General features: G+C 36.9%; 2 protein-coding genes across 2 annotated transcripts in view; one reads left to right on the plus strand and one right to left on the minus strand.

The window, feature by feature from the left end:
• LOC129761044 (muscle-specific protein 20-like) overlaps positions 1 to 25,470 on the minus strand; it is a 132,559-nt gene that overhangs the window by 33,578 nt on the left and 73,511 nt on the right. The gene's annotated exons all lie outside the window — the stretch shown is intronic.
• LOC129761045 (myophilin) lies at positions 9,579 to 24,330 on the plus strand. The gene is made up of 3 exons (XM_055758749.1): positions 9,579 to 9,774; positions 22,671 to 22,991; positions 23,061 to 24,330. The coding sequence occupies exons 1-3, from the start codon at positions 9,769 to 9,771 to the stop codon at positions 23,241 to 23,243; spliced, it is 510 nt and encodes a 169-aa protein (XP_055614724.1). The 5' UTR covers positions 9,579 to 9,768; the 3' UTR covers positions 23,244 to 24,330.

Here is a 25,470-nt window from a genome sequence, read left to right on the forward strand (position 1 = left end):
AAAAATCTAATAACGTATTCGTTTATACCCAGTTTTGCACCAGGTCACAACCAGTTTTGCGATTTTTGTTGTCATTTTTAGAATTTTTGAGCGCTCAGTTTTGCATCCAGATTTGATTTAAAATGGACGGTGGAACACTGAAGATTCGCGTGTGAGCGAGTGAGGTAGCAAAATACTGACGACGAATTATTTCGTTCTAGTATGGTAAACCTCAAAACTGGGCGAATGGAGAAAACGAAAAACGGTAAAAGTATCATATTTTCAATGTCACATTACCTACAATGGAAATGATGCTTTTTACAGCCTGGGCTGGCCATACTGAGGTCTTCGATTATTTCTACATTTGTGCCACTTTCTCATACGTTTTTGATCAATGGGAAAGGATTTTGGTGGATATAGAGGAGGAGGATATAAAGGAGGATATAAAAACTATGCAAAGCACGTCTATATTTCGTTTTTTAATCACATTTTTGTGATCCCAAACACAGGGACTGAACCTTCTACTATTGGCATTGATTATGCTTCACAATGATCTTTGATCGAAAAGTTGATAAGTTGTATAGCATATGACCAGGTTGTAAAAGCAACATTCCCATTATTTGTTATATCACATTAACAATACGATATCAGGAATTTTGGTTGAAATTTAAAGTCAGTTATGCTGCAAACACTCTACAAAGCACGAAAATGTAGTGTTTTTTACCTGCGGTGGTAAATTCTTTTGTTTCCATGTTGTTAGAAGTGCGCACTACCTTCATATGTGAGTGCAGTTGTTCGACCATTGTTTGTTTTCGTCGCAAAAAAAAGATTTATTGTCATTATTTCTTTCATAACTCTTCAAGAAGTTGATGGCCCACTTTGCATCATAAATTGAGCTATACAATGGTATTTTTTGCAAAATATTCGGTGGTGCAGACGGTACTTTAAGACGCTATTGAAAGTTTATTTACAACTTTTCATGTTGAAGGTCATTATTTAATTTTTTTTAAACTATTTTATTTGGAAAGCTGATAAAATTTCAATGCATTTTGATGTGCTGTTTTATAATTTCCGTTGAAAAATAACAGAGTTATGTAGCTTTGAAAAATGGTTATTTTTAATTTACAAGAAACTCTAACCGAAGCTAACTCAAAAAATAAAAATGTTAAAAATCTGAAAAAATACATGTGTTTTTAAGTCGCAAAAATGAACCAAATTTTCAATTTTGGGGAAAATCTGAAGACCTCCGGCGCAAATTGGCAGATAATAAAAAAAATCCCCAGCAGTCAAGTTAATTACAAATATTTGCAACAAATTTGATTTGATACAATATTTTTCATTCAAGTTTTCTCCACACCAACTTGTGCACAAGCAAAGATATTTTATTTAATCAAGTATCCCATGACTAGGCGCCAGGAGTTAAGAAAAGCGCGCGCTTTGATCAAGTTGTATGCAAGTCCTCTCAATGCCTAACTTAGTAGGAACACTGATATGATTTGAAAACAAATGCATGAATATTTGAATAGCTTTGCTCCTATTCAGGAGATAATTACCTTTTAAACATCAAATGAATTGTAATAATAAGAAAAGATTTTGCGAAAAATATTTTTTTCGGATTTACTGCAGATTTTAAACCTTCAACTTGTAAGTAAAATTTCTGTACAAGTTGAATCTTTATAATTTTTGAAAATTTTTCGGTTTGCTTGAACGATTATCTAAAACAGATCCATTATTATGCAAATAATATCAACCACCATGCATCTCAAAATTATCGTTTTATATTAACAGGGGCTTGCTCGAATTCTCATAAGAAAATTTTAAAGAAAAATGGACTTTTTTCACAAAAACTCATTGCGCAGAACAGAGATTAGTTCAATTGATCTCAAATTTGGCAGAAATATGTGAAAATGCATGAGAAACAACCCATATCAGTCCGGCTATGATCTGCGAATGAAGCCGAAAAGTGAACTAGTCTAATATACATACATCAAATATTTTTAGAGTAATTTTGTGCTATCATTAGACAAACTATTACTGTTGTTGAAGAGTTAATTTTCGTTAAGCATTCATTTTTTATCGGCCTTTTCAAACCACAAGTACTGATACAGGCGAAAAAAGCCGATTTTTAACCAAAATGTATAATTTTCATTTCAACTAGTATGTCTCTTTTGGCTCAATTCTCATGATCATTGATATTGTCGAGAATAAACAAGTACAGAATACATAAACTTGACCCATATAAAATCTTGTTTCTGAAATGTCCAAAAAGTAGTTGCGTGCCAGCTAATTTCAACATAAAGCTTATCAAAGTGGTGGAGGGTAGAATTATTCCAAATCCATTAATAAGTAGATGAAAAACATCAAAAATGTGCTTGTATAACTTTGTATTGAGTATATGTTTGTCATTTATTCTTCAAAGGAAATTTCCGCTGAACCCCTTTATCGAAAATCGTATTTTTCTATTTTATTAGACGGAAAATTCCCTTGAAAGCATTTATAAATTTGCACCAAAACTATAGCAGGAAATTAAAAAAATAACCCCATCCGATTAGGCGAATGTCCACCTGTTTATTTCTCTATTATTGTTTCTTTGGTTTCATAAAAGAAATTGTTAAAAAAGATGTGATTCTCAATAAGAAACATAGTGTGGCTTTCTGGATTCTTATAATTCATATCTGATTTTTCGAAGGAGTTTCAGCTTTGTCCCTTACAAAATGCAAGAATAAGTTCTAGGTAAGCGAATCCTAACGCCCGATGATATTTGGAAGATAAAGGCCAGTAAGGTAGTGGACTTCATAAGAAACACCATCCCAAACTGAAATAATGTCTCGATTCGTCTACAACTGACGTCTCAATTAATGATGACTGTACAACGTAATCAGACAAATATTAAATTGGGTTATTCCAAAATAGATTAAATAAATTGCTCGCAGTGGATTTGCTCATGTAAAAAAAAAAAAAACTAGAATTCTCAACTTGGTAACAAAAATATTTATTTAACAATTTCATTATTTGAAACGGCTCATAGCTTTAAGCATAAATATTTATCTTGCATTGAAACTTGGCACGAAAGAAAAATCAACACCCCAGAAAATAATACACTCCTTCTAGTATACCTTAAGGAAACCAATTGAGGCCCCTTCTTTTCTGCACTTTTCCAAATGACCTGGGCGCAACGATTCAACTTGACCTGAAAGTGTAAGAAAAGCTTTAAACGCTTTGTTATGTTGAAATGTTTAAAAACCTGTACTTTTTCTCGCGTGGAATGAATCATATGAAATTTTCAGCAAAGATAGTGAATAATGTTCAAAATTTGGAGCCAATCTGTTGACACACTAAGGACCGCGCGAAAAGTCTGTGTCAGGAAACGCTGAAATTCGGCATTCTATATAACAAAAACCTTTAGACCATATTTTAAAAGTTTAGTAGCTTTGAGTTACTGAAAAAGTTGTGTTGAATTTCGTAGAATACATGTGTTAAATGATGTATTATGCTAAGAACGACTAAGCGTACTAGAAAGTTGGCGCCAAGCAGAAGTTCGAACAGAAATGTTTGTTGGCAAGGCTCGCAGTTTCAGTGAGTCATTCATAACAATTGCCCGGTTAACGGTCAAATGTCCTCAACTTCTTCAATTTTCAACCGATTTTTATCAATAACCACTTGAAATCTTTGTTTAAAATTGATATTAACGGTCAATATAAAATAAGATTTTTTAATTGTTACCATCTAGACCAAAACTGTCGATGAAATAAAATTTTCTCTGAAAAAATGCATTTTTTATTATTTTTCCTATCACAACTTTACTAATATCAACAATACTGTTGATCATACGCAAAAATTTAAATTTATGTTATCCAGTCTGAGATATTTGAATATAAGTACAAGTACTTTTTTTTCCAAAATTTAATATTTGGATCATAGCTCAAAAACTGTTCTACTGAGATTTGTTTGGATGTCATTTTCAAATTCAGCGCCCGGTTTCACTTTAAAAGTGATCTTCAGTTTACTTTTTTCAAAATGCTGTAAGCTAGTGTAATTTAAATTCAATATTTCCGAAACAGCAGAAAACGAATACGAATGAAAACTTCGGATAAAACCAGAAGAGTTGATTGAAAAATTCCGCAGCAAAATCTTGAATTTGAATATATTTAATCACAATTTAATTGTGAATTTTCGGTTTAAATATGAGCTTAAGAGAATTTTATTAAGAAAATGATAAAAACAAAAAATGAATTCCATTTTTAATGTAAATATCGAAAATACAATACAATACTCTGTTGCTCTTATTTTGATTTTGGAATTCACTCTTCAGTTGTCAAAATGCCGTCCAAGGAAGAAGAGCAGCATATCAAAAATTGGGCTCGCGCATCGTGAAAATCCGAGCTACTCGCACGAAAAGCTGGCAAAATCGCTAAAAGTTGCCAAATCAATCGTTACAAATTTAATTAAAGTGTTTGGAGAACGTTTGTCGACAGCCAGGAAGTCTGGATCGGGGGGAAATCGAAAACCGGAAGCCGTTGAAACGAAAAAGAGAGTTGCCGGTAGTTTCAAGCGAAACCCAAACCTCTCTCTCCGAGATGCCGAAAATAAGCGTGGTGTATCGTCTACAACCGTGCAACGAGCCAAAAAACGAACCGGACTATCGACTTACAAGAAGGTAGTGACTCCAAATCGCGATGATAAACAAAATACGACGGCCAAAGCGCGATCCCGGAGGCTGTACACGACGATGCTGACGAAGTTTGACTGCGTGGTAATGGACGGCGAAACCTACGTCAAAGCCGACTACAAGCAGCTTCCGGGACAGGAGTTTTATACGGCAAAAGGAAGGGGAAAGGTAGCAGATATTTTCAAGCACATTAAATGTCAAAGTTCGCGAAGAAATATCTGGTTTGGCAAGCCATCTGTACCTGTGCACCCAAAATTCAGCCTCTGTGCCAATGGCGTGTAGTCAATTACATAGCATCATTGGTACAAGAAGATAACGCGATCGGTGCTGATTCGATTTGCTCCCACTGGCATTAATCTCCCAAGTTAACCGAATTGCGTATGTCTGAAAGAAACAAAATAAAAACGCTTTCACGTCCCTCCCTATCGCATCACAAGACGAAGAAGGATGGAAATAAATACCGGCCAACACCGGCAGCCAGCGAACCGAGCACTGTGCGTGTGAATGTAGCAAAAGCAACAACAAAAACATCCTTCTAATTCAATCCCTTCAATCCCCCGGCAAACAACCACGGCCGAGCTGTGCGTGTGTATGCAGTAAAAGCAACAACAAAAAAAACATTCCTTCAATTCAATTCGCCGGCAAACAACCACGGCTAAGCTGTGCGTGTGTATGTAGCAAAAGCAACAAGAATATATTCCTTCAATTCACCGGCAAACAAGCACCGGCCAAGCTGCCCGGCTTTAGCAGCTGTGTATATGTAGCGTGTGTATGTAATAGCAGGCAGTAAGCAAAGCACAGTTCTCATTCAATGGGTTTCCCGTTTCCTCCACTCCCGTTCCCTTTCCCGTTTCCATCGCAAGACAAATGAATACCTTGAAAGGAGGCCAAACGCCGGGAAGCCACTGTCGTGCGTTTCTTTTGTGATTGATCGGTGGCAGAATGCCTATGGCAAATATCCCTCTCCCTGCATGAAGCTCAAATAGTACACTGGTTAAGATGTCGGTCTGGCAAGACCATTTGGTTAGTGATGTGAGTTCGTTTCTCCCTACGGGCGCTGTGGTTTATATTTTTATTTTCTTGTTTCTGGGATGAATTATCCAATAGGAACGAAATCCCATAAAATGTTTTTCTTGTTTTGCTTGAATGTAGTGGTCATGCATCATTTTAGTTGGGAGCCGAGTCCTTATGCCAGTTACGGTTTTTCAAACATATCATCTTCGGCACAGTGCACATTTCAGCGCATTATCGGCACAGAGATGTGCTTAATAGGCATTGGATTTCTGCAACCTCTTCTATGGGTGTGGCTTTAAAAGCGGCATTTCCATAGCTTCCGGGACTGTCAACCAAGAAATTTATGTGAAAGAATGTTTCAATAAACGTCTGCTGCCTTTCCTGAAGAAACACGGTCGTTCCGTACTGTTTTGGCCGGATTTGGCACCTTGCCGTTACGGTAAAAAGGCCATGGAGTGGTACGCCGCCAACAACGTGCAGGTGGTTTCCAAGGACAAGAACCCTCCCAACACGCCAGAGCTCCGCCCAATTGAGAAATACTGGGCTATTGTCAAGCGGAACCTAAAGAAGACCAAAAAACTGCTAAGGACTAGCAGCAGTTCAAGGCAAACTGGCTTTCTGCGGCGAAGAAGGTGGACAAGGTGGCTGTACAAAATCTGATGGCAGGGTTAAGCGTAAGGCCCGGCAATTCGGATTTGGAAAAGCGGAAGCCTAACTGAATATTTTTCCTGAATTTTATACTAATTAAACTTGAAAAAGAAATTTAAAATGATTTTTTAAATAAACGATTTCACCGATTTACACGCGTTTTCCCTTGACCAAATTTTGACCGTATCACCCTTTTCTTATAAAGTCTAAATTGAGCATTAAAAATTAGCTTAAAAGTTGATACTTCTAATCATTTAGCGAACTTATTATAGATCAATCGTTTGAAAATTGAAGAATAAAAAAAACATAGAAATCATAAGTTTATAGACATTGATAACAACTTTGTTTCATTCTGCCTAAGATACAGTAAAGAGTTACAATGATCTAAAAAGGTAAATTCTAAATTTCTGAATCTGTAAATATATCATTGGAGGTATTTCTGCCATTACTAAAAAAAAGTTTAAAAAAGGGTTTATTTCATTTTACAAATTTGTTGAAGCATGCAAAACTATTTGATTTTTGTTTTAAAAATTATCTAAAACTTAATTAGGTTTCATTTTTTTAAATTCTTTCAAATTTCCGTATTTTGCAGAACGGGGAAAACGAAACAAAAAGAAAACTTCAATAACTTTTTTCACAGAAGTCAAAACTATTTGCGATCTTGTGAAAATTGTTAATGGATCGATGAATGAAGCTATTTTACAAAGAGATGTCACCACCAGCGTGTATAGCTGACAAACCTCTCGTCAAAGAAAACGACTCGCGTAACATTTTATAAGGGCGACACCAGCGGTTGGTTCCAATCGAGAAGAATGTGTTTGAGCTTTCGGAATATCTTTGCAATAACTATTGAGAATCAAACATAACTTGTTCAAAAACTAATGCTCGACATTCAATTACCGTTTGTTGATTATCTTTTAAAAAAAGTGCATTTTTTCAGTAAGTTTTTGATATTTTCAAGTTTTACCCCAAAATTCTCCCTCCCCCCTCCGTCCACACGACCTTGTTAAATCTCATCACATCATCAAGAAGTATGTAAAAAAAAGGATTAGAACTTGGCTCAATACTAAGGACTGTATTCGAAAAAATAGAGCACTTTCTTCAAGGTAGACCTTTAATAAAAATTATTCAATTTTTAATTTTGTTTATTAATTTACAGTGAATTAAATTTAAAGTGTAATATTCAAATCTGTTAGTTGATTTTGAGATAAGCAAAAAAATTAGATGTTTTTTTAACAAACAGTTTTTTAAACCATCTTTCTTACACACTAACCAACTTTTTTAATTCTTGTTATTTTTGACCTTTCCTATTTCCCTAAACTTTTGTTTCGAAATCACTCAAAAATTTTTACACTTGGTTTTGACGACTTTGGTAAACCAGATATACTGTAATATTTGTCTATTTCCAAAAATCCTCTGGCTATTAAAGAAACAAGAATCGGTTTCCTTAAAGTATATCAAAGTTTTTTTAATTGACGGCCTGGAATTAGGTTCAATTTGGTGGAAAAGGATTTCCAATTCTAGACAATTTTAGCGGCAAAATCTGCTGTTTAAAAATGAAGTTAGGAAAACATTGACTATACAAGAGTTTAATTGATGAATCTTCGAGTAAATCTCAGTTTATTGATCTTTTTCGATACATTTTCTATCTTGTATCCCGTGTTAGAAGAGGCGTAGTCTCCGACTATTATGCCATTTCGCCAGATTTCCAAAAACGTTGAATCCTCTCATTTCGCACCAAGCGGAAAACGACCTTTGTTGTAAGCTGGCTAAATTTCCCTCCAAAAACATTCAACTACAAAATGAAGCTAATCTGGCCGGCCATCATCCGGCGAGGCCAAGATCAATTTGACGTCAATGTCCATTTGGGAAACAAATAAATTCGAGAGCCAGAGCTCCAGTCTGCTGTTTAGATAAACGCTGGGAAGCGGAAAATTCGGGGGAAAAAAGAAATAAAAGAATTCGGAAAAACAGAAAATTTACCACAAAACATGCACAGTCTTTTCCTCTGTCTAGTCAGCCTTGAGGGAAATGTTGTTGCTGTCAGAGAGTATGGAAATTCCTAATAAATTCGACTTCTTCGATGGAAAAAGCGGCCAAACTTTGTCGGCTGGCGCTGATGTCAGCTTTGCCATAACTTGTTTGAGATATTTTAGGTTTGATCTTAGAGAATACTAAATGTCAATTAGTCCTATACACCGTGAACTAGAAGGGTTGATTGAAAAAAAAATGTATTTTCTTTAAAATTGAGATTTTCTCAAAACTTAAAAATTCAAATGGAGACAAACCCTTTTACAAGAAAGGTAATAAATTTCGACCGTTATGGTGAAAAATTCGCGTAAAATATGACACTGTAGAGGCGCTCAGTGATATTTTCCAAGTGCAAACACAATCGGTAACGGTCATAAATTTTCCTCTTTGTTGCTGCTTGCCATCAACTGCTTTTCGGAGGGTGGTCGAAAAGTTTAAAACCAAGATTCAAGAAAGAAAAAAAATAGGAAAAAAACAAAAACCGAAACATCAAAAACTTAAGATCCAAAATGGATTCGAAACAGATCCATATTCATTTTGTGCAGCTAAGTGCAAACACAGGGCAAAAATTCGCAAACGGAATAAAAAAAACTTTAACCGTTTGTATCTCGTAAATCACTCACGTGTGTCGTTGTCTTGGAACACACGAGAAAAGATCAATTTTCGGCTGCCTACTTTTGAGAAGGGATCGCCAATGGCCGACGAAACAGTTTCGACTCAAAAGCACCATCACAGCAACTCGCCGAAAAGGTCAAAATTTCCATTTTCCCAACGCGGAGAGATGCATCCATTTGGCGTGGAAATTAAGCCGCCCACGCGTTTTGCACACATGTGAACTTGGATCGGAAATTTTCTGTATGTTTTCTTTTCCACTTCCCCTCGGAGTTTGAGGTTAGGTTGGAAGAAAGCCGAGAAAAGTGGTGTGGTGTGTGGTTAAGCAGATCGCGCGCTCATCCATCCGGTTGGCGCGCGTTTTAACTTAAACTGACGACTACGCGAAGAGAGAATTTCTCCTGCGCGTCGCGATAGTTTTTACACACGTGAGATTTTTCACGAACCAACCATATCATGAACGGGATGAGGGCGGCCGGTCGGCCAAACGGAACTTCCGAGAGGAAACAAACGGATGGGGCTGGTGGGCGGATGAACGGACAAACGGTACAATATTTACCAACTCTCAAGTGGAGGATTAAGGTCTGGTCTGGCTGTCCGTCTTCCGAACGAACAAAATTTTGCGAATTTTCCAACTCAGTCTGGTGCTAGAAATCGGCGCGAACGGATCTACCGGTGATTTCCTAATAAACTAAAGGAAAAAAAAGTTCGATTAGGACGCTTTTCCCCTAAAAAAGTGTTGATCACTTACCGGGAGTGAATTTGGTGGTTTAGTGAAATTTTGACAGTTCTTACAAACATATAATTCAAATACAATGGCGGTAACTTTTTTTTCATGTGTGCTATACTTTAAAAAAACATATTCAAAATATTATGTATTTAAGAAATTCAGGGAAACCTTGTTGGTTGCAGAATTTGAAATCCGAGTTTAGAACCAGAATTTAGAATGAGAAACTTCGACTTAGGATCAAATATAAGATATTTTGTGTTTTCGATAGCTGAGCAAGTGTGTTAAACTTAGAAGCATAGATTCGACAAAATCGACCACAAAACATTCGGTCACTCAAAAATAAAAAAAAATTAATTAAATTTGGTTTAGTGATTTCTAAGATACACAATGCCTAATGTCTATTATTTTACGACTGGTTTTGAATTAGTAACAAGGTTTGTTTCAAGGTTTGAATTGAAGTAACAAGGTTTGTTACTTTATCGGTTTTCAATGCATTCGAAAGATGAATCATGATATTGCCATCGGAAAGCTCGTGCGTTTAGGATTTTGTGGATCTCTTATTGGCTGGTTCCGCAGTTTTCAGCTTCATCAGGCGTGCCTCAGGGAAGTCAGTTAGGGCCGTTAGAATTCCTAATATACTTCAATGACGTGCTGCAACTTCTCGATGGACCAAAATTAGCGTATGCCGATGACTTGAAGCTGTACTTCTCTGTCAATTGCCCCGAAGATGTGAACTTCCTGCAGAACCAGTTTAACCTCTTTGCCTCCTGGTGTGATGCCAATCGCCTACCTTCAAACAGTAGTAAATGCGCAGTAATATCATTTTCCCGCAAATGACGCCCGTTCTCAGCCGTTTATTTCCTTTGAAACGATGCAATCTCTCGAGCTCAACACGTGAAAGATCTTGGTGTGATCCTTGACGTGCGGCTGGATTTTAAGAATCATATCAACTATATCGTTGACAAGGCCTCCAGAAGCCTGGGTCTTCTTTTCCGCATGACGAAGGACTTTAAGGACATCTACTGCCTAAAGAGTCTTTACTGTAGTCTGGTTCGATCGATCCTTGAATATGCTTCTGCGGTTTGGTGCCCATATTATCAAAACGGTTCTGATCGCATCTAAGTATGCACTTCGACACTTAAACTGGCAAGACCCTTTTCGACTTCCCAGCTACGAAAGCCGCTGCCGCCTGATCGATATCGACACGCTGCAAGCCCGCAGGACCGCCACTCGTGCGTCTTGCGTCGCTGATCTGCTTTCATCAAGTATCGACTCTCCCGCACTTTTGGAAGTTCTTACACTTAGCGTCCGACCTCGTGGTTTGAGGAATCGGGATCTTCAGCTCTTCGTTCCTATGCGACTAAACAGTTACGGGGCCAACTCTGCAATAATTGGCGTCATCAAGACTTTTAACCGCTTCTCAGAGCATTTTGATTTTGACGCTCCGAAGGTTGTATTCCAAAAAAGAATTCTTAGTGTTCTAAGTTCAGTGTAGATTTGTATTTGTAGTTAGTCTCTTAATTTTTAAATATCATTTGGATCAATATACATATGATCTGTTGATTTAATAATAATAATAACAATGCTTGATTTTACATAAAACAAGGTTTATGTAATATTGTTTATAGTAGAGCATTTTCCAACCTGAATCCTTTAGAACACTTTTCAAGATTGTTACAAACCCTGAATCTCTATATTGAAAGAGTTTATAAAAATGCTATGACTCAATCGCAATACTTAAAAAAAAAATCATTACAATACAAGCCAGATGTTTAAACAACTTTTGGTGCCTTTAGATGAATACTTTTACACCCATAGACGAGTTTGCAAAAATTCAATGCCAGTTTAGCAAATCTCTGTGCCGAAAATACGCTGAAAAGTGTACTGTACCAAAGATGATATGATTGGAAAAGCACTACTGGCACTACTGGGAAAAAGTTTCTCGTTTCGTTATACGACGGTCAGCTATTTCTTCTTCGACTTAGACAGAAATCGCTTAGAACGCTCAAGACGCAGTGATTTAATTCGTTTTTCAAATGGCGCTTTGCTCTTGCTTTTGATGATGCATTTAAGTCTTGGCATCCTTCCAAATAAACGAATTTTGAATCAAAAATTGCTTCCTGAGCCAGGCATCCGGATGGATCTTACTAATAGCTGTCAAGCACAAACTAAAAACAACCCTCTTGTTATCGAAAACTGTGAACTTCTGGAACAAACCGTTGTTAAAATCGATGTTGGCTGGAGTTTTTTGTTCCTTCGTTGCCTATATCCACGACCTAATTGCTGCCTCCTAAATCACGACAGCCACTCTGCTGCAGTCCAAAAAATAATGAGCATAGCTTCTGTACGTGCCACAGTTATCGTTGTCGGTGATTATAATCTCCCGAACCTTCTTTGGACCTACGACCAAGACATGAACATCTACCTTCAAATTCTTCAACCGATCATGAAATCGCTCTATCACCCATTTCAATCTTTTCTACGTCTATTGCCTTGAAATCACCCATAGCGTATGTCCTCAAGTAGAATCTGTTGGAAAGCTGGTTTCAGTAAATGTGACTATGATCTGGTAACTGCTGCGTTGGATTCAACAGATTGGGAATCCTTTGAAGCTGCCGACGATGTTGGCTCCGCTCTGGATGCTTTGTATGGAAAAATGTAGGCAGTTTTAAGGCAAAACGTACCGTTGAAGCGTTCAAAAAGTCTCTAATCTATGAACCACGATTGGTGGAACTCCGATCTTACACAACTTTGCAACCAACTACGGAAGGCTCGTAAAAGTTTCAACAGTAATCGTTCTGAAGATCGAAGACGTCGATTCCGATCCTTAAAGAACGAATTTGAAAATTTAAATGATCTGGTCCATCGTCGACATGTTTCTGAATTAAAAAAAAAAAATTAAAAGCGATCCCTCATCTTCCTGGCAATATTTTAAAAATAGAAAACGAAACGCATGAATTCCCGTTGATTTGGCTCTTGATGGTGCCATTGCTTCCAACATGTTTGCAGACTTTGTGTTTATTGTTCAGCTGGTACTGACACAGACAGCAACTACCTCGTCTCTTTACAATCCAACGATATCCACTTGCCTGTACCGTGCTTCACTGTTCAGGAAATCTACAAAAAGTTGTCCGCAGTTGACCCAACGAAGGGTGATAACATACACATACCTTCCGCGTTTATAAAACTATGTGCTGCACCTTTAGCTGCCCCGATTTGCTGAGATCTAAACCGGTCAATCACAGAAAGATCGTTCCCCGCCGCTATCTCATCTAAATCGGGAAACGTTTACAGTTTACAGCGTGGAAAACTACCGTCCTATTTCGATTTTGAACTCCATCTCGAAGATGTTTAAAGACTTGATGCACAAACGGATATATGCTGCCTTTGATCTGCGAGGCTCAACATGGTTTCGTGAAAAAAAGGTCGACCGTTGCCAACCTGATGAGTGATGTGCTACGTCAGCTCATTGAGTGACTGTATCGAGAAAGGTTGTCAAGTCGATTCAATCTACAGGGTCCGGTAATTAAAGTACTACATTGAAATAAACATATAAATTGATCAAAACAACAACTTTTTATTTCAAACCCATTCAATTTCTCTTGAAAAACAATTACTTTTTCAAATTTCACTGGCAAAGTTCGACTTGTTCGCCCTTGAGTTTAACCACTCGCCGCAGACGGTCGAGGAACGCATCGTATGAGGTCCGCAGGAGTTCTTGTGGTATTTTATCCCAGGCTGCCACGAGATGTCGCTTCAGGACCTCCACACCTTCATGTTTCTTAGAACAGACTTCGGCCTCCAATATACTCCAAACAGTGAAGTCCATAGGGTTTAGGTCTGGCGAACTGGCCCTGGAAAATGATGCGCAATCCAAAGTTGGGTTTTCTTCGCTTTGTTAACCGGCGCAGAAATCCAATCCTTGGAAAAAAAAATGTCGGCGTGCCCACGGTTCGACGACATTCTGTAGAACTAGTATGTATTTTGGTTGATCTTCTCTTCAGGGACAAAAACCAGCGGAGTCCAGACCATCACGGGTAATTCCGGCCCAAACCATCACCCATGCTGGTTTTCTGTCGCCGGGTGGCCGTCCGCAAGTCGGCATGGCTTCGTGATCTGTCTGGCAACCAAACTCTGTCGTTCTGCTTATTCACGAACTGCTGTACGGTGAAGAGTTTCTCGTCAGTAAACACGATATTCTTCAACATTCCTTACCTTGCCCTCTTCAGCAGCACCTTCGCTCTTTTTACTCGTTCTTGTTTCTGCTTCACCGTAAGGACTTGAACCTTTTGGATCTTGTAGGGCTTAGTCTGAAGTTTATCTTTCAGGATTCGACGGAGTATCGATCCGATATGTTGAGATTCTCTGCCAATTTAGTGGCACTACGATGAGGATTTCTCTTAAGGCGCTTCTTGAGGATCTTCGCCATGGCAGGTGTCACCACAGTAGATCGGCGTCCCCCACCATACCGTTTTTGACACTTCCGGTCTCTAGGTATCTTTTAACTGTACGGTTTACAAAACTTCTGCACACACTTATATCGGACAGCTCACGAACTATGTCCTTCTGCCGTTTACCAGCTAGGAACAAGGCAACCACAGCGCTACGTTTCTGTTCAAGATCCATTTTTCCGGATAACACCTGATTACAAAAGTAACACTTACATTTACATCCAATGATAGCTAAGACTTAATGTAAACAAAACGACGAGGGGTCGTTCAATCCTGTTTCGTGTGTAACGAAATAATTACTGTTGGAGTGATGTAGCTGTTCAATTGCCGAACGCTGTACATTGACTTTGCGAAAGCATTCGACCGCATTCCTTATAAAAAAAACTTTTTGGAAAGCTGGAACGTATAGGTTTCCCTGATTGGGCACTTGACTGGATTGCGTCATACCTCAATGACCGTCATACTTTCACGAAAGTCAACAGCCCACATTCGAGAACATTTGCCATCACGTCAGGTGTACCTTAAGGAAGCCATCTCGGACCTCTTCTCTTCATGATCTTTGTTAACGATCTCAGTGCAATTCTCCAATCCGATACGCTAATGTATGCCGACGATCTGAAGCTTTTTCGAAAGATTGTCAGCACTGTATGCAGGCCAATGCTAAAAAGTGTAAGACTATCAACTTTACCCGTTCACGAAACATGATCAGCTTCAGACTGCCAACTATCAGGTTTCTGCTTGGAGAATGTAAAGTCTATTCTTAACCTGGGAGTGAATTGCAGACATACCTTCTCCGAATGATTGCGCTTACCTCTGCAAAGGGATTTGTTGCACACGAGTTTCTGCGCCAGAACATCGAAGGTTTCGACGACGTATACGCACTGAAAGCCATTTATTGTTTGTCGGTTCGTAGCATCCTGGAATATGCCGTCCAGGTGTAGGCTCCTACTCAGGGTTCACACTGCAACCGCCTAGAACGAGTTCAACGTAGTTTCATGAGATACGCTCTACGCCTTCTCCCGTGGAACGAACCGCTCCGACTTCCGCCGTATGAGCAAAGATGTGCCCTGATATCCCTAGCAAACATTAAATCGTATCAGAAATGATAACGTAAGTCGTTCACAATGGTGTTGTGAATCGCAATTCAAACTGCATAGTGAAAAGATCGTATAAAATGTCGTCTGAAGTCAACCGGATAAATTTTGAAATGATTTTGCTCCCGCGCGGGCTGCAATTGAGAGAATCATCGTCATGTTCTCTCTGCAACCAGCAATGCATATAAGTCAGATGGAAATAGAATAATATTGACCAGCGAGAAAACTGGAAAATATTGCCGCTGGCAACGATTAGAAAACTTGAGAGCAAAATTTTGCGCTCTCTTTCTGTTTAGGCGAAGTGGACTGTATTTTTCTGGAGAAAGGAAACGCACTGGTTTCTAACTTAAAGGTGTTCACTATTTATTCGTAACATACAATTTGGTAGGTATTTACACTTAATTTGATTGTTCAATTGAGGTTATCACAACTCTTAACTAGGCGGAAATGTTCTTAATTTCGGATTTTGACAACGCGCACGGAATCTTAAACTTAACTAACTCGCCTCGCCACGTGAGGCTCTTTATATAAGCGCTTCGAATGTTCTGGAATGATCGGGACGCTAAGATCCGAATAATACAGTTTGATCTCGAACCTTCTGATTTGTAGAATCCCAGAACATTCTAAAGCACGTGGAAGGAAAATCTGGATTAATGTGGAACAATTTGTACAGGAATATTCTGGATCAATAATATTCTTCAAGCTGATGTAAAATTGGCTTGAACACTTTCATTCTTTCGATAGGTACGAATAAGGTGTCGGATATCGCTCAATTTGTGTACCTAAATGGTTTTCGTCGCTTTTGAAAGAAATGAAATTTATGTATGTATATTGCATCCACTTTGGTAGGTAAATGCTGTTTTTTCATCTTTCACACGATCATTCTATAATTTAAATGGAACGCATATCGAAACCAAATAATAATATAGCTACAAACATGTTTGCTGGGCTTCCATATATCAAAGAATGAAATGAGCCGTTTAATTAAATATTTTTGGCATAAAATAACAACTAGGGTAATATTGCCAGAATTTTTTTAGCACATATCCGGGCCGGACAAACCGGGCAATTTTTTTTATAAAAACCTGGCAAAATCCGGGCATTCGATTTCAAATTAACGACTATAAATCCAGACAATATCCGGGCAAATTTTCTCAAAACTCAGAAATTCCTCAAGAAAAAAAAGTGAAAAAAAAATTTCATCAAAACTCATCGATAGATTTTGAACCGAATTTAAGTGTTCAAAAAAACCTTTCATGATTATTTTTATAAAACTTGCTCAGAAAAAATCGTTTTTGTGGTGTTTGTTGTTTTTTTTTGTGTGTTTAATTTGCCAAATAAAGTGAATAAATCCCGGGCAACCGGACCGGGCCGGACTGTTCTCAAATTGAGTATCAAATATCCGGGCAAACCCGGATAGAACCGGGCAATCTGGCAACCTTAAACTGGGGTGATTTGCCAATCAGTGCACAGCTAAGCACATGAATTATGGTTATTATTTTAGTCATTTCAACCGAATTTGCTCGATTTTTTTTGTCGATTGTATCCATGAAAGTCTGGTCTACAAGATCCAAAAGTTTAAATGTTCGAAAAAAATTTAAAAAATCAATAAAACCAGGTTGTCTGTACCCAATAATTGCACAGGCAAATTTGATTAGGGAACTGATATTTGGCATGAAAGCTTATTATGTGAACTTCTAGTTCAAATGCAATATACTTTGGAGACGGCCCCTTTTGAAGGGGGTCGTCCATACAAACCATCCGATGCCCAATGGGAAAATTGGACCCGAAATCCCAAAAAAAATCAAAGCCGCCGTTTTGAGAGCCTGCCATTGAAGATAATATTACGTGAAATTTTCTCTTTAGTTCAAATCTGTCGTCAGATTTGACCAGAGCAATCTGATTGGAGTGTTATTTGATCTTTTCTACCCAGTAATGCGTTTTTTTTCTTATATGTCCTAACAGCATGAAATTCTGAGTCACTGAAATCCTATGAAACGGACTCAAAGGCACTTTAATTCTTTAAATATTTTAAAGAGGACTATATACTTATAAGTAGTTTATAGGACGCTATCTGTTATGCCCCTCTTTACCCCTGTGAAAAAATGTCATTTTATAGAATTATTGCTTTATGTCTCCCTTGAAAAATGATCGATTAGAACATTCTGAATATCAATTTTAAGCTTAAGAATGCACTCAACAACGCTTAAAGTTTCAGATCGTTTGACTGATTTATGTTCAAGATATGCAGTTTATAAAAGAATTTTTTTTTTCAAAAAGTTGATTCATTAAAATTCTTCTATCACGAATGTAGGATTATTTGTAATGAACTCGACCTTTTTATTAGATTGATGTTTAGAAACTCAATGTCCTGAGTTTTCAAGGTTTTTTTTTGTTGAAATGACCTTATTTTCCCTGAATTTTTTACAAAGAAAAAAAACTGGCAGAAGTCCGGGCAATGGATTTCAAAATATCCATCCAAAAACCTGGGCCTATAGAAGTAAATCCGAACAAGCATTTCACTTTAAATAAAACTGAAATTAAACGTGAAAAATAAAATAAAAATAATTTTTATCAACGTACAACAGCGGCATTAAATTTTAACTTTAAAATACCAAAAAAGGTTTGCAAATTTATTTCAATGGAACAAGCTACAAAACTTTTTGTAACTAAACCCAAATATCATAAACTATGTAAAATAGATTCGAGTTTTTCGTTAAGATTCTGCCGATATTGTGGATGGATCCGGACAACATCCGGACTTTTTCTGAGGGGAAAACAGTGAAATTACTAAAATTACAAGTTTAACGCAGTTATCCACTAATTTAGCGAAATAGCCATATCATATAAGGAGACCATTCGAGTTTTTATTGGTTTAATGTAATCAATTAATTGTCACATCTAATCAAGTGTATAAGGTATGCGGCCAGCTAGGAATAAATCCTATATTTTTTCTAGTCCTGTATGGATTGATTTTTTTCTCTTCAAAATAATGGTGTTGATTTTTTTCAACAAACGTTTCGTAAAGGATAATGATACAAAAAAATGTTTTATTCTGACGTTAAACCTTATTTTCTGTTGAAGGAGTCTTAAGGTTTCAGTAAACAATCAGCACAAAAACGGCGCGAAAATAAGAAAAAGTAAAATAGTCATAAGACGCATATTTTACAGTAGAAAACACCGTAAAGAGCCTTATTTCATCAGAAAACACTCTACTTAACTTGATCCAGTATTAATTTTGAAAAAAAAAAACGAGAGATGGCTGAAATATTGACAATGTTAGTCATCCTGCGCAACGATGGGGCATAGAACAACGATTGGAAAAAACAACCTAGAAAAATTTGCATCTGTGTTAAAACTTTGTAACTTTGTTGAGGAGTTAAAAATTCTAAAATTTTTCAATTTTTTTTCATTCTGGAGTACTGATTTGTTGAATATCTGTACCACAGAACATATTTGTTACGATTTTTTCTGGTAAAAATCTCGTATATCTATTTTTTTTTAACAATTCTTTATTTGAAACGGCTCATACCTTCAGGCTTTAAGGAGCCAAAATCGATTTTGGTTGTTTACAATTGTTTTCTTAACTTAACACTTTGTGAGACGAGAAAGGAAGATAGAAAGGGAAATATGAAAATAAAAAAGAAATTATAGACGAAGATCAATAGCTTTTAGAAAAAGGTAGATTTCGAACATGTAGTCCAAATCTAGCACAGCTAGTACATCTCTCACTGGAACATTAGGTGGTTTTCCTCGGGCCCTAAGGGAGTCTATTAAATTCGTTCTGGCGACAAGATGGACCTCACACGACCAAACAATATGCTCGATGTCATGGTAACCTTGGCCGCAACTACACAAATTGCTGCCAGCAATGTCAAAACGATAGAGTACCGCGTCTAAGGAACAATGATTGGACATGAGACGGGAAAATATACGAATAAAATCCCGACTCAGGTCCAACCTATTAAACCAGGGTTTAAGGCTTACCTTTGGGATAATCGAGTGGAGCCACCGGCCCTGCTCATCCTCGTCCCATTTGCGCTGCCAGTTGACAAGAGAGTTCCCTCGTACCAAGAAGTAGAATTCGTTGAAGACGATTTCACGTGGATACGTGTCGCCTTCCGTCGCCCCCACCTTTGCCAGAGAGTCTGCCTTCTCATTGCCCACTATCGAGCAATGCGAGGGAATCGTATATCTATGTTTGAATACATATTTTGAAAATTCTAAATAAGAGAAAGGGGCCTAGTTCGATTGGATTTATTTATTTTTTTAAATTTGTTTTAAATGTATTTCACCAAAAAATGGTATTGAAACCAAACATTCAAAAAAATTATCATTCCAAAGCACATCAGAAAGCAACCTTATACTTATTGGCATTGCACTTGAGTTCGATTTCCTGCAGATTAAACTGCACTCAATTACGCTTTTTTAAACTTTGATGGAACTGCGTCAATGATTCATTATTCTGTTAATACTTCTCATTGTTTTTTTTATGTTCGGTTGTTTACTTTCTTTTTTGCGACAATCGAGAATATTATAGGTTTATACTCATTTTAAGAAACGCTCGAGCTTCGAGTTTTGAACTTAATCGACCATAAAAGACTCACTTTCCCACTCACAAAATCACTCGTCGAAAGTCTTGATAAGGCTATCATTATATTTAAACCCCGCTGTTCTTTGTATTCAAAAAAAGCAATTCCAAGCGCCATAAACAAGTGTTTACTGATCCTAATTGATGAGTGATTATTGTGTACTATCTTTATGACAGTAAGTTCTCTGTTTCATTGCAACTTCTACTCTTACCTCTGTTATAACTTAGATTGTCTTGACAACATGTACAAAAGTAGCTCTAAGTAGTGTCTATTACTCTTTGATTTTCTTTTGTTTAAGAGGATTCGATATTATTGGAAGAAATAATAAAATAGTGTTTAAAGTTTCCAATCACTCGATCGTGTGATCTCAATGTTTTTACACGTGCTATCGATGTCCGGAACGATAATTTTCATTTCCTAAATTTTCCCTATCTTTCGGAAAACACCTCAACGCCTCATCGGCAATTCTGGCTCGATTAATTTTCAAACCCATTAGCAGACAGCTGTTTGAATTTGTCAAAACGAGACGAGGAGGTTCTATTTTTGATAACTGCCTCTGTTTACCAAACGAAGTGAAAATGCTCCCCTGAAAACAGGTGATGGCATGGCATAATTTGTTCATTTTGTGATCACCTGTATGTGTGTGGGGGTTCAACTAAAATTACGCCAAAATGACGCAACAGAACCCACCGGTAAGATTGGCGTGATGAAAGATGGTCGGTTGCAAAGAGAAAAAAAAAATTGAAAACAGAAATCATATGTCATCGGCCCCCGATGTTTCTGTCGTAGTCGGAATGGGTTTGGTGATATGTTTTGATGTTTCTAAATGCTGTACTAGAATTATGAAAAATTATGCGAAAGTTTTTATAAACCCACCAATTTTATCTAAAGATGATTGAGGGATGAATTGAAAATGTCTTTTTTATCACTCACGTAACTGACTTTCATTTTCAAAAATCTTTGAATTTTATGATATTTTCCGTTCTTTTTTGATAAAGTTTTTTTTAATGGGAATTGCCGGTTTGGAAGATAATTTCGGAGCTACTTTCAATTTTTGAGTTTACTTTTAGTTAGACCCCATGATAAGTCAAAATTTACATAAATGTGTTTCTTAAAAAAGTTAACAGTTTACGGCCAACTACCGTAAGGCGAAATGACGGGTAAAAATTGACAACGAAAATTATGATGATCACATGAAAAGCTTGAACCTTCTCAGATATCTACATCGACACTCAAAAAGTATAGCTCACTAGGGCCAAATACAATACGAGTTAATTTTGTTTTTGCCAATTATTACATCAGTATTGTTGTCCACCAACTTCCAAACCAACTTTTTTGCCTTTCTCATTCAAGAATGGTCCCACAACCATAACTGAACTTAAGTTAGCTAAATAGCCTGTCTCAAGTCACTGTTTGATAAATTATCTTTACTTAATATTTGTTTCCTATTATTTGTTCAATTGAATTATATTTTCGGTTGAATTCTACCTACCGTAAGCTACGCTTTAACTGTTTACGAAGCTATGACTTATGTAACATTTTCGCACAAAACTTGTCCTGTCGCAAGTCGTCTTTGGTAAGATTGCTGGTGATGTTTTTTTTGTATATTATAGGACAGGATTGCGCCGAGGGTCTTCAGATTTCCCCCAAAATTCAAAATTTGGTTCTTAGACTACTATTTTTTTCGAAAGCTGATAAAATTTCAATGTGTTTTGATGTGCTTTTCAGTGATTTCTGATGAAAAATTACAAAGTTATGTTTAATAATTTTAACGAAAAATTAACCCAAATATCTCGGGAAATTAAACTTTAAAAAATCTGCAAAAAAATCATATGAAGTCGCAAACATAAACCGAAGAAAACCGGATGACCCTCGGGGCAAATTGTCAGATAATTAAAATAAAAGATAAATGTCACCTGTCGTTAGTAGTTTTATTGATTTACATTTTCAAACTGTTTAACATTTGAGGTGTCTACTTGGAGAAAAGGAGGTATAGATAAGCGGATAAAAGGCTTATTTCCAGAAAACACGCGTTTAAGTTGTTTCTTGGAGCTTTTTCACCAATCATACCGGAATTGACATGTTGCAAGTTGTATTTGAAGAATTTCTATAGTTTTTCGTTCTGTATAACATCAGTTAGATTTGACCAGTCGCAGGTTGTCTTTCATAAATGTCTTGCATATCCTTGTCAAACCGACCTCAACTTGACCTGTCGCAAGTCCTGTTACAATGAATTTCTGTGAATGTGATGTGTCTCACGATTTTATCCTTTATGTCTTGTTGCAAGTCATCTGTTTTTTTATCATCCAAATTTTATTGTTTTATTCATTTTGTAACTTGACTTGACCTGTCGCAAACCATCTTTCCATAATTTTTATAAATTTTAAATTCATGAACTATCACACAATCACTTTAAGTTGAACTTGACTTATTGCAAGCCATCTTTGGACCAATTGACAGGATCGTTATCTACCCCACAAACCCAACTAGACTTGATTAAGGGATGAATAAATCTAAAGGATAATAATTCCAAAAAAAGCTGGACTTGACATGTTGCAAGTCATTTTTCAGAGACTTTATGTGGTTGTTATGGAGATTTGAATGAACTTTACCTGTTGAAAGCTACCTTTTTTTATTTTAGTTGATTGGCCTGTTGCAAGTCGTATTCATTTCATTTCAAAAATTTATTTAAAATATTTAAAATTTATTTAAAAAAAACTAAAATTATTGTCTTTTGGATGTGAAATCAAAATATAGAATAGAAACTTAGAAGATTGATTTGGTATTAAAATTCAGAATCTGTAGTGTTTTTTTTACTTTATCTAACATTTTCAAACTTTCCACTCCCAGCCTCGCAACAAGGAACAGGAACAGGAAGTCCTGAACTGGATCTCGGAAGTGCTGGGCGAGAAACTCCCCCCGGGTGCCTACGAAGACGTGCTCCGCGATGGTGTCGTCCTGTGCAAGCTGATCAACAAGATGGCCCCCGGTTCGGTGAAAAAGATCCAGGAACGGGGCACCAACTTCCAGCTGATGGAAAACATCCAGCGGTTCCAGGCCGCCATCAAGAAGTACGGCGTCCCGGAGGAGGAAATCTTCCAGACCGCTGATCTCTTCGAACGGCGCAACATTCCCCAGGTGTCGCTGTGCCTGTACTCACTGGCCCGTATTGTAAGATTTTTTTCTATTTGTGGTTAAAATTTTGACAAAGTTTGACGTTTGTTTGTTTTCGTTTTTTAGACCCAAAAGCACCCGGAATACACCGGACCAAGCTTGGGACCCAAGATGGCCGATAAGAACGAACGTACCTTCACCGAGGAGCAGCTGCGAGCCAACGAGGGGCAGCTAAATTTGCAGATGGGCTTCAACAAGGGAGCGTCCCAGTCCGGACACGGAGGTTTCGGCAATACGCGCCATATGTAAACAACAAAGATGGCGGCGCTGCGGTCATTCACCCATCATTCGTCGCCTACTGAGCGTTGCTGTCACTCATCCTTCACTCATCAGCACGCCGCTCATTTCTTATCGCAATATCGGTCAAAATCTATGTCACGCGCTTGCTACTTACATACTATCTGTCATTAGGTGAGGTGTTTTCACTAAACCATGAGGGAAGAAAAAGGCAAGAAAAAATCCCATGGCCTGCTTCATCGTTAGTATTTTAAAACAGTTTGAACGAAACAAAGGAAAAAGGTATTTTTAAAACTAGCTCATTTTGGGGTACAAATCAGTCGTTGGAACAGCTCACAAAAAAAAAACGTTTCCAACCAATTGCAAATGAAATCTTTTCTGCTCGCATCAAGTATTTATTTTATTTCACCCCACGAATCTTCAATCGAGAGAGAAAAAAAACGCAAAGAAAAGTGATTAAAAAAATCCAACCAACCTTGATTCCTCGGTCCAAAATCGTTGCCAGAATCGCGCTTTCCACCGAAAAAAAAAACGCAAAACAAAACTCTGAGCAGCAACACGAAGAAAACTTTATGGAGGGCAACGATTTTTGCAGTCATTGCTATTTTTAGGGTTAACATCGAAACAGCCATCAGTCCGCTTTTACGAGTGTGTTCCCGCGCACATATAAACATTTATAGATATAAACGGTTCAAGTTTTTGCTACGAGAGCAACCGAAAAAAAAATAACAACAAGTTACTGTTTTAGTTTTAGTTTCCCTTCGAGTGAAATATGACTTGAATTCGATGAAAAGGTGGAAGGTGGAAATCTGTTTAAAAGTAAATTTCGACTGCTTCTGGCGGTTTGCCGGTTATAATTATAGTTAGGAGGGATCATCCAAAGCGAAAATCACGAACGTGAAGAACCACCCACGCTCTATGTTATTACGATCGGTGATATTTCGAAAGGGAAACTCACGTTAAAAAAAAAAACTAGTGATCTAATGATGAGTGACATTTCGTTTGCGTTTTCGATTGGTTTGGAGAAATTGGAAATTGGCATTGGAAACGATTCCATTTGCAAATGTTGATACACACTCACTCGCGCTGCTCTTGGTTTAGCTCTATATAAATTCCTATCTTATTATTTATTTGTAATTTAATGGAAGAAATAAAAATTGAACTTAATAATACTTGAAACTCGTTTGATTCTATTCAAATTCGAAATAAAATAGCGTTGTCTGTTATAATCCAGCAAAATTCTTCTTACTCCAAATATAGTTGATGATTAAGTTTCTCAACAAATAATAATTAAAAAATTTGTTACAATTAGAGAGAAAAAAATCGCAACTCATGTTTGTGAATTGCTTATCTTGATAGGGAATTTTTCGTTCTTAATGTTGGATGAAAAATTGTGATACTTAATCGAAGAATGCTTGATGCTGTTTCAGTTAAATTTCTTCTTCAATGGTGACCATCGAAAAATAATGCATCTGTTCATCAGTTTTTCAAGACACAACATGAAGCTGTAGTTTTACGATGCAGTTTTTAAGGATAAAAATTAACATACATATATTCTTCGTATTATTTTTTTTAATTCATGAGTTCAATTTAATCCATTAAAAGGGCTTGTTCAAATTTCAAATGACCCGGGACTACAAAATTCGGCTTTTCCCCGAGGTTATAAGAATTTAAAAGCTGATATAAATAATTTGGGAACTCTGAGTACAAATGTGCCTTTGATGAAAACGGGTAAAATTACAAAGTAGATTCAATGAATTGAAGGTTTATAGTTTATGACAATTTTTGTCTCGGATCCCAAGAGGTTTATAGTAGGCCTTGAACGATCAACTCACCAAATGAGTTAGAAATTCATCAAAGTAAAACTCTCTTCAATCGGTCTGCCGTTCAAACAAAAGTTCAATGATAAGTATTTTTTACATTTTTTTGAATTTTTATGCTATGTTGTCAAAAATTTATTTTATTTATTTTTATTATTATATCCTTCAATTTTTCTACAGCAAAGTGTTTGTTTTATAATGTAAACTGATTTCAAATTTTACATTTACAAAAAATGAAATGTAAAAGGGTAAGAAAATAATTCCAGCATTCCATTTGTTTAACGAATATTGTCACCGTCGTCACTGTCGTTGACTGTTTTTTTACGGAAACTTCTTTATTTTTACAATTTGAATTTTTGAACGTCATCTTGGAATTTTGAAATTCCGTATAACTTCATTTTAAAATCACATAAATCACA

This window comes from Uranotaenia lowii, chromosome 1, assembly GCF_029784155.1.
Source record: "Uranotaenia lowii strain MFRU-FL chromosome 1, ASM2978415v1, whole genome shotgun sequence".
Taxonomy (NCBI): Eukaryota; Metazoa; Arthropoda; class Insecta; order Diptera; family Culicidae; genus Uranotaenia; species Uranotaenia lowii.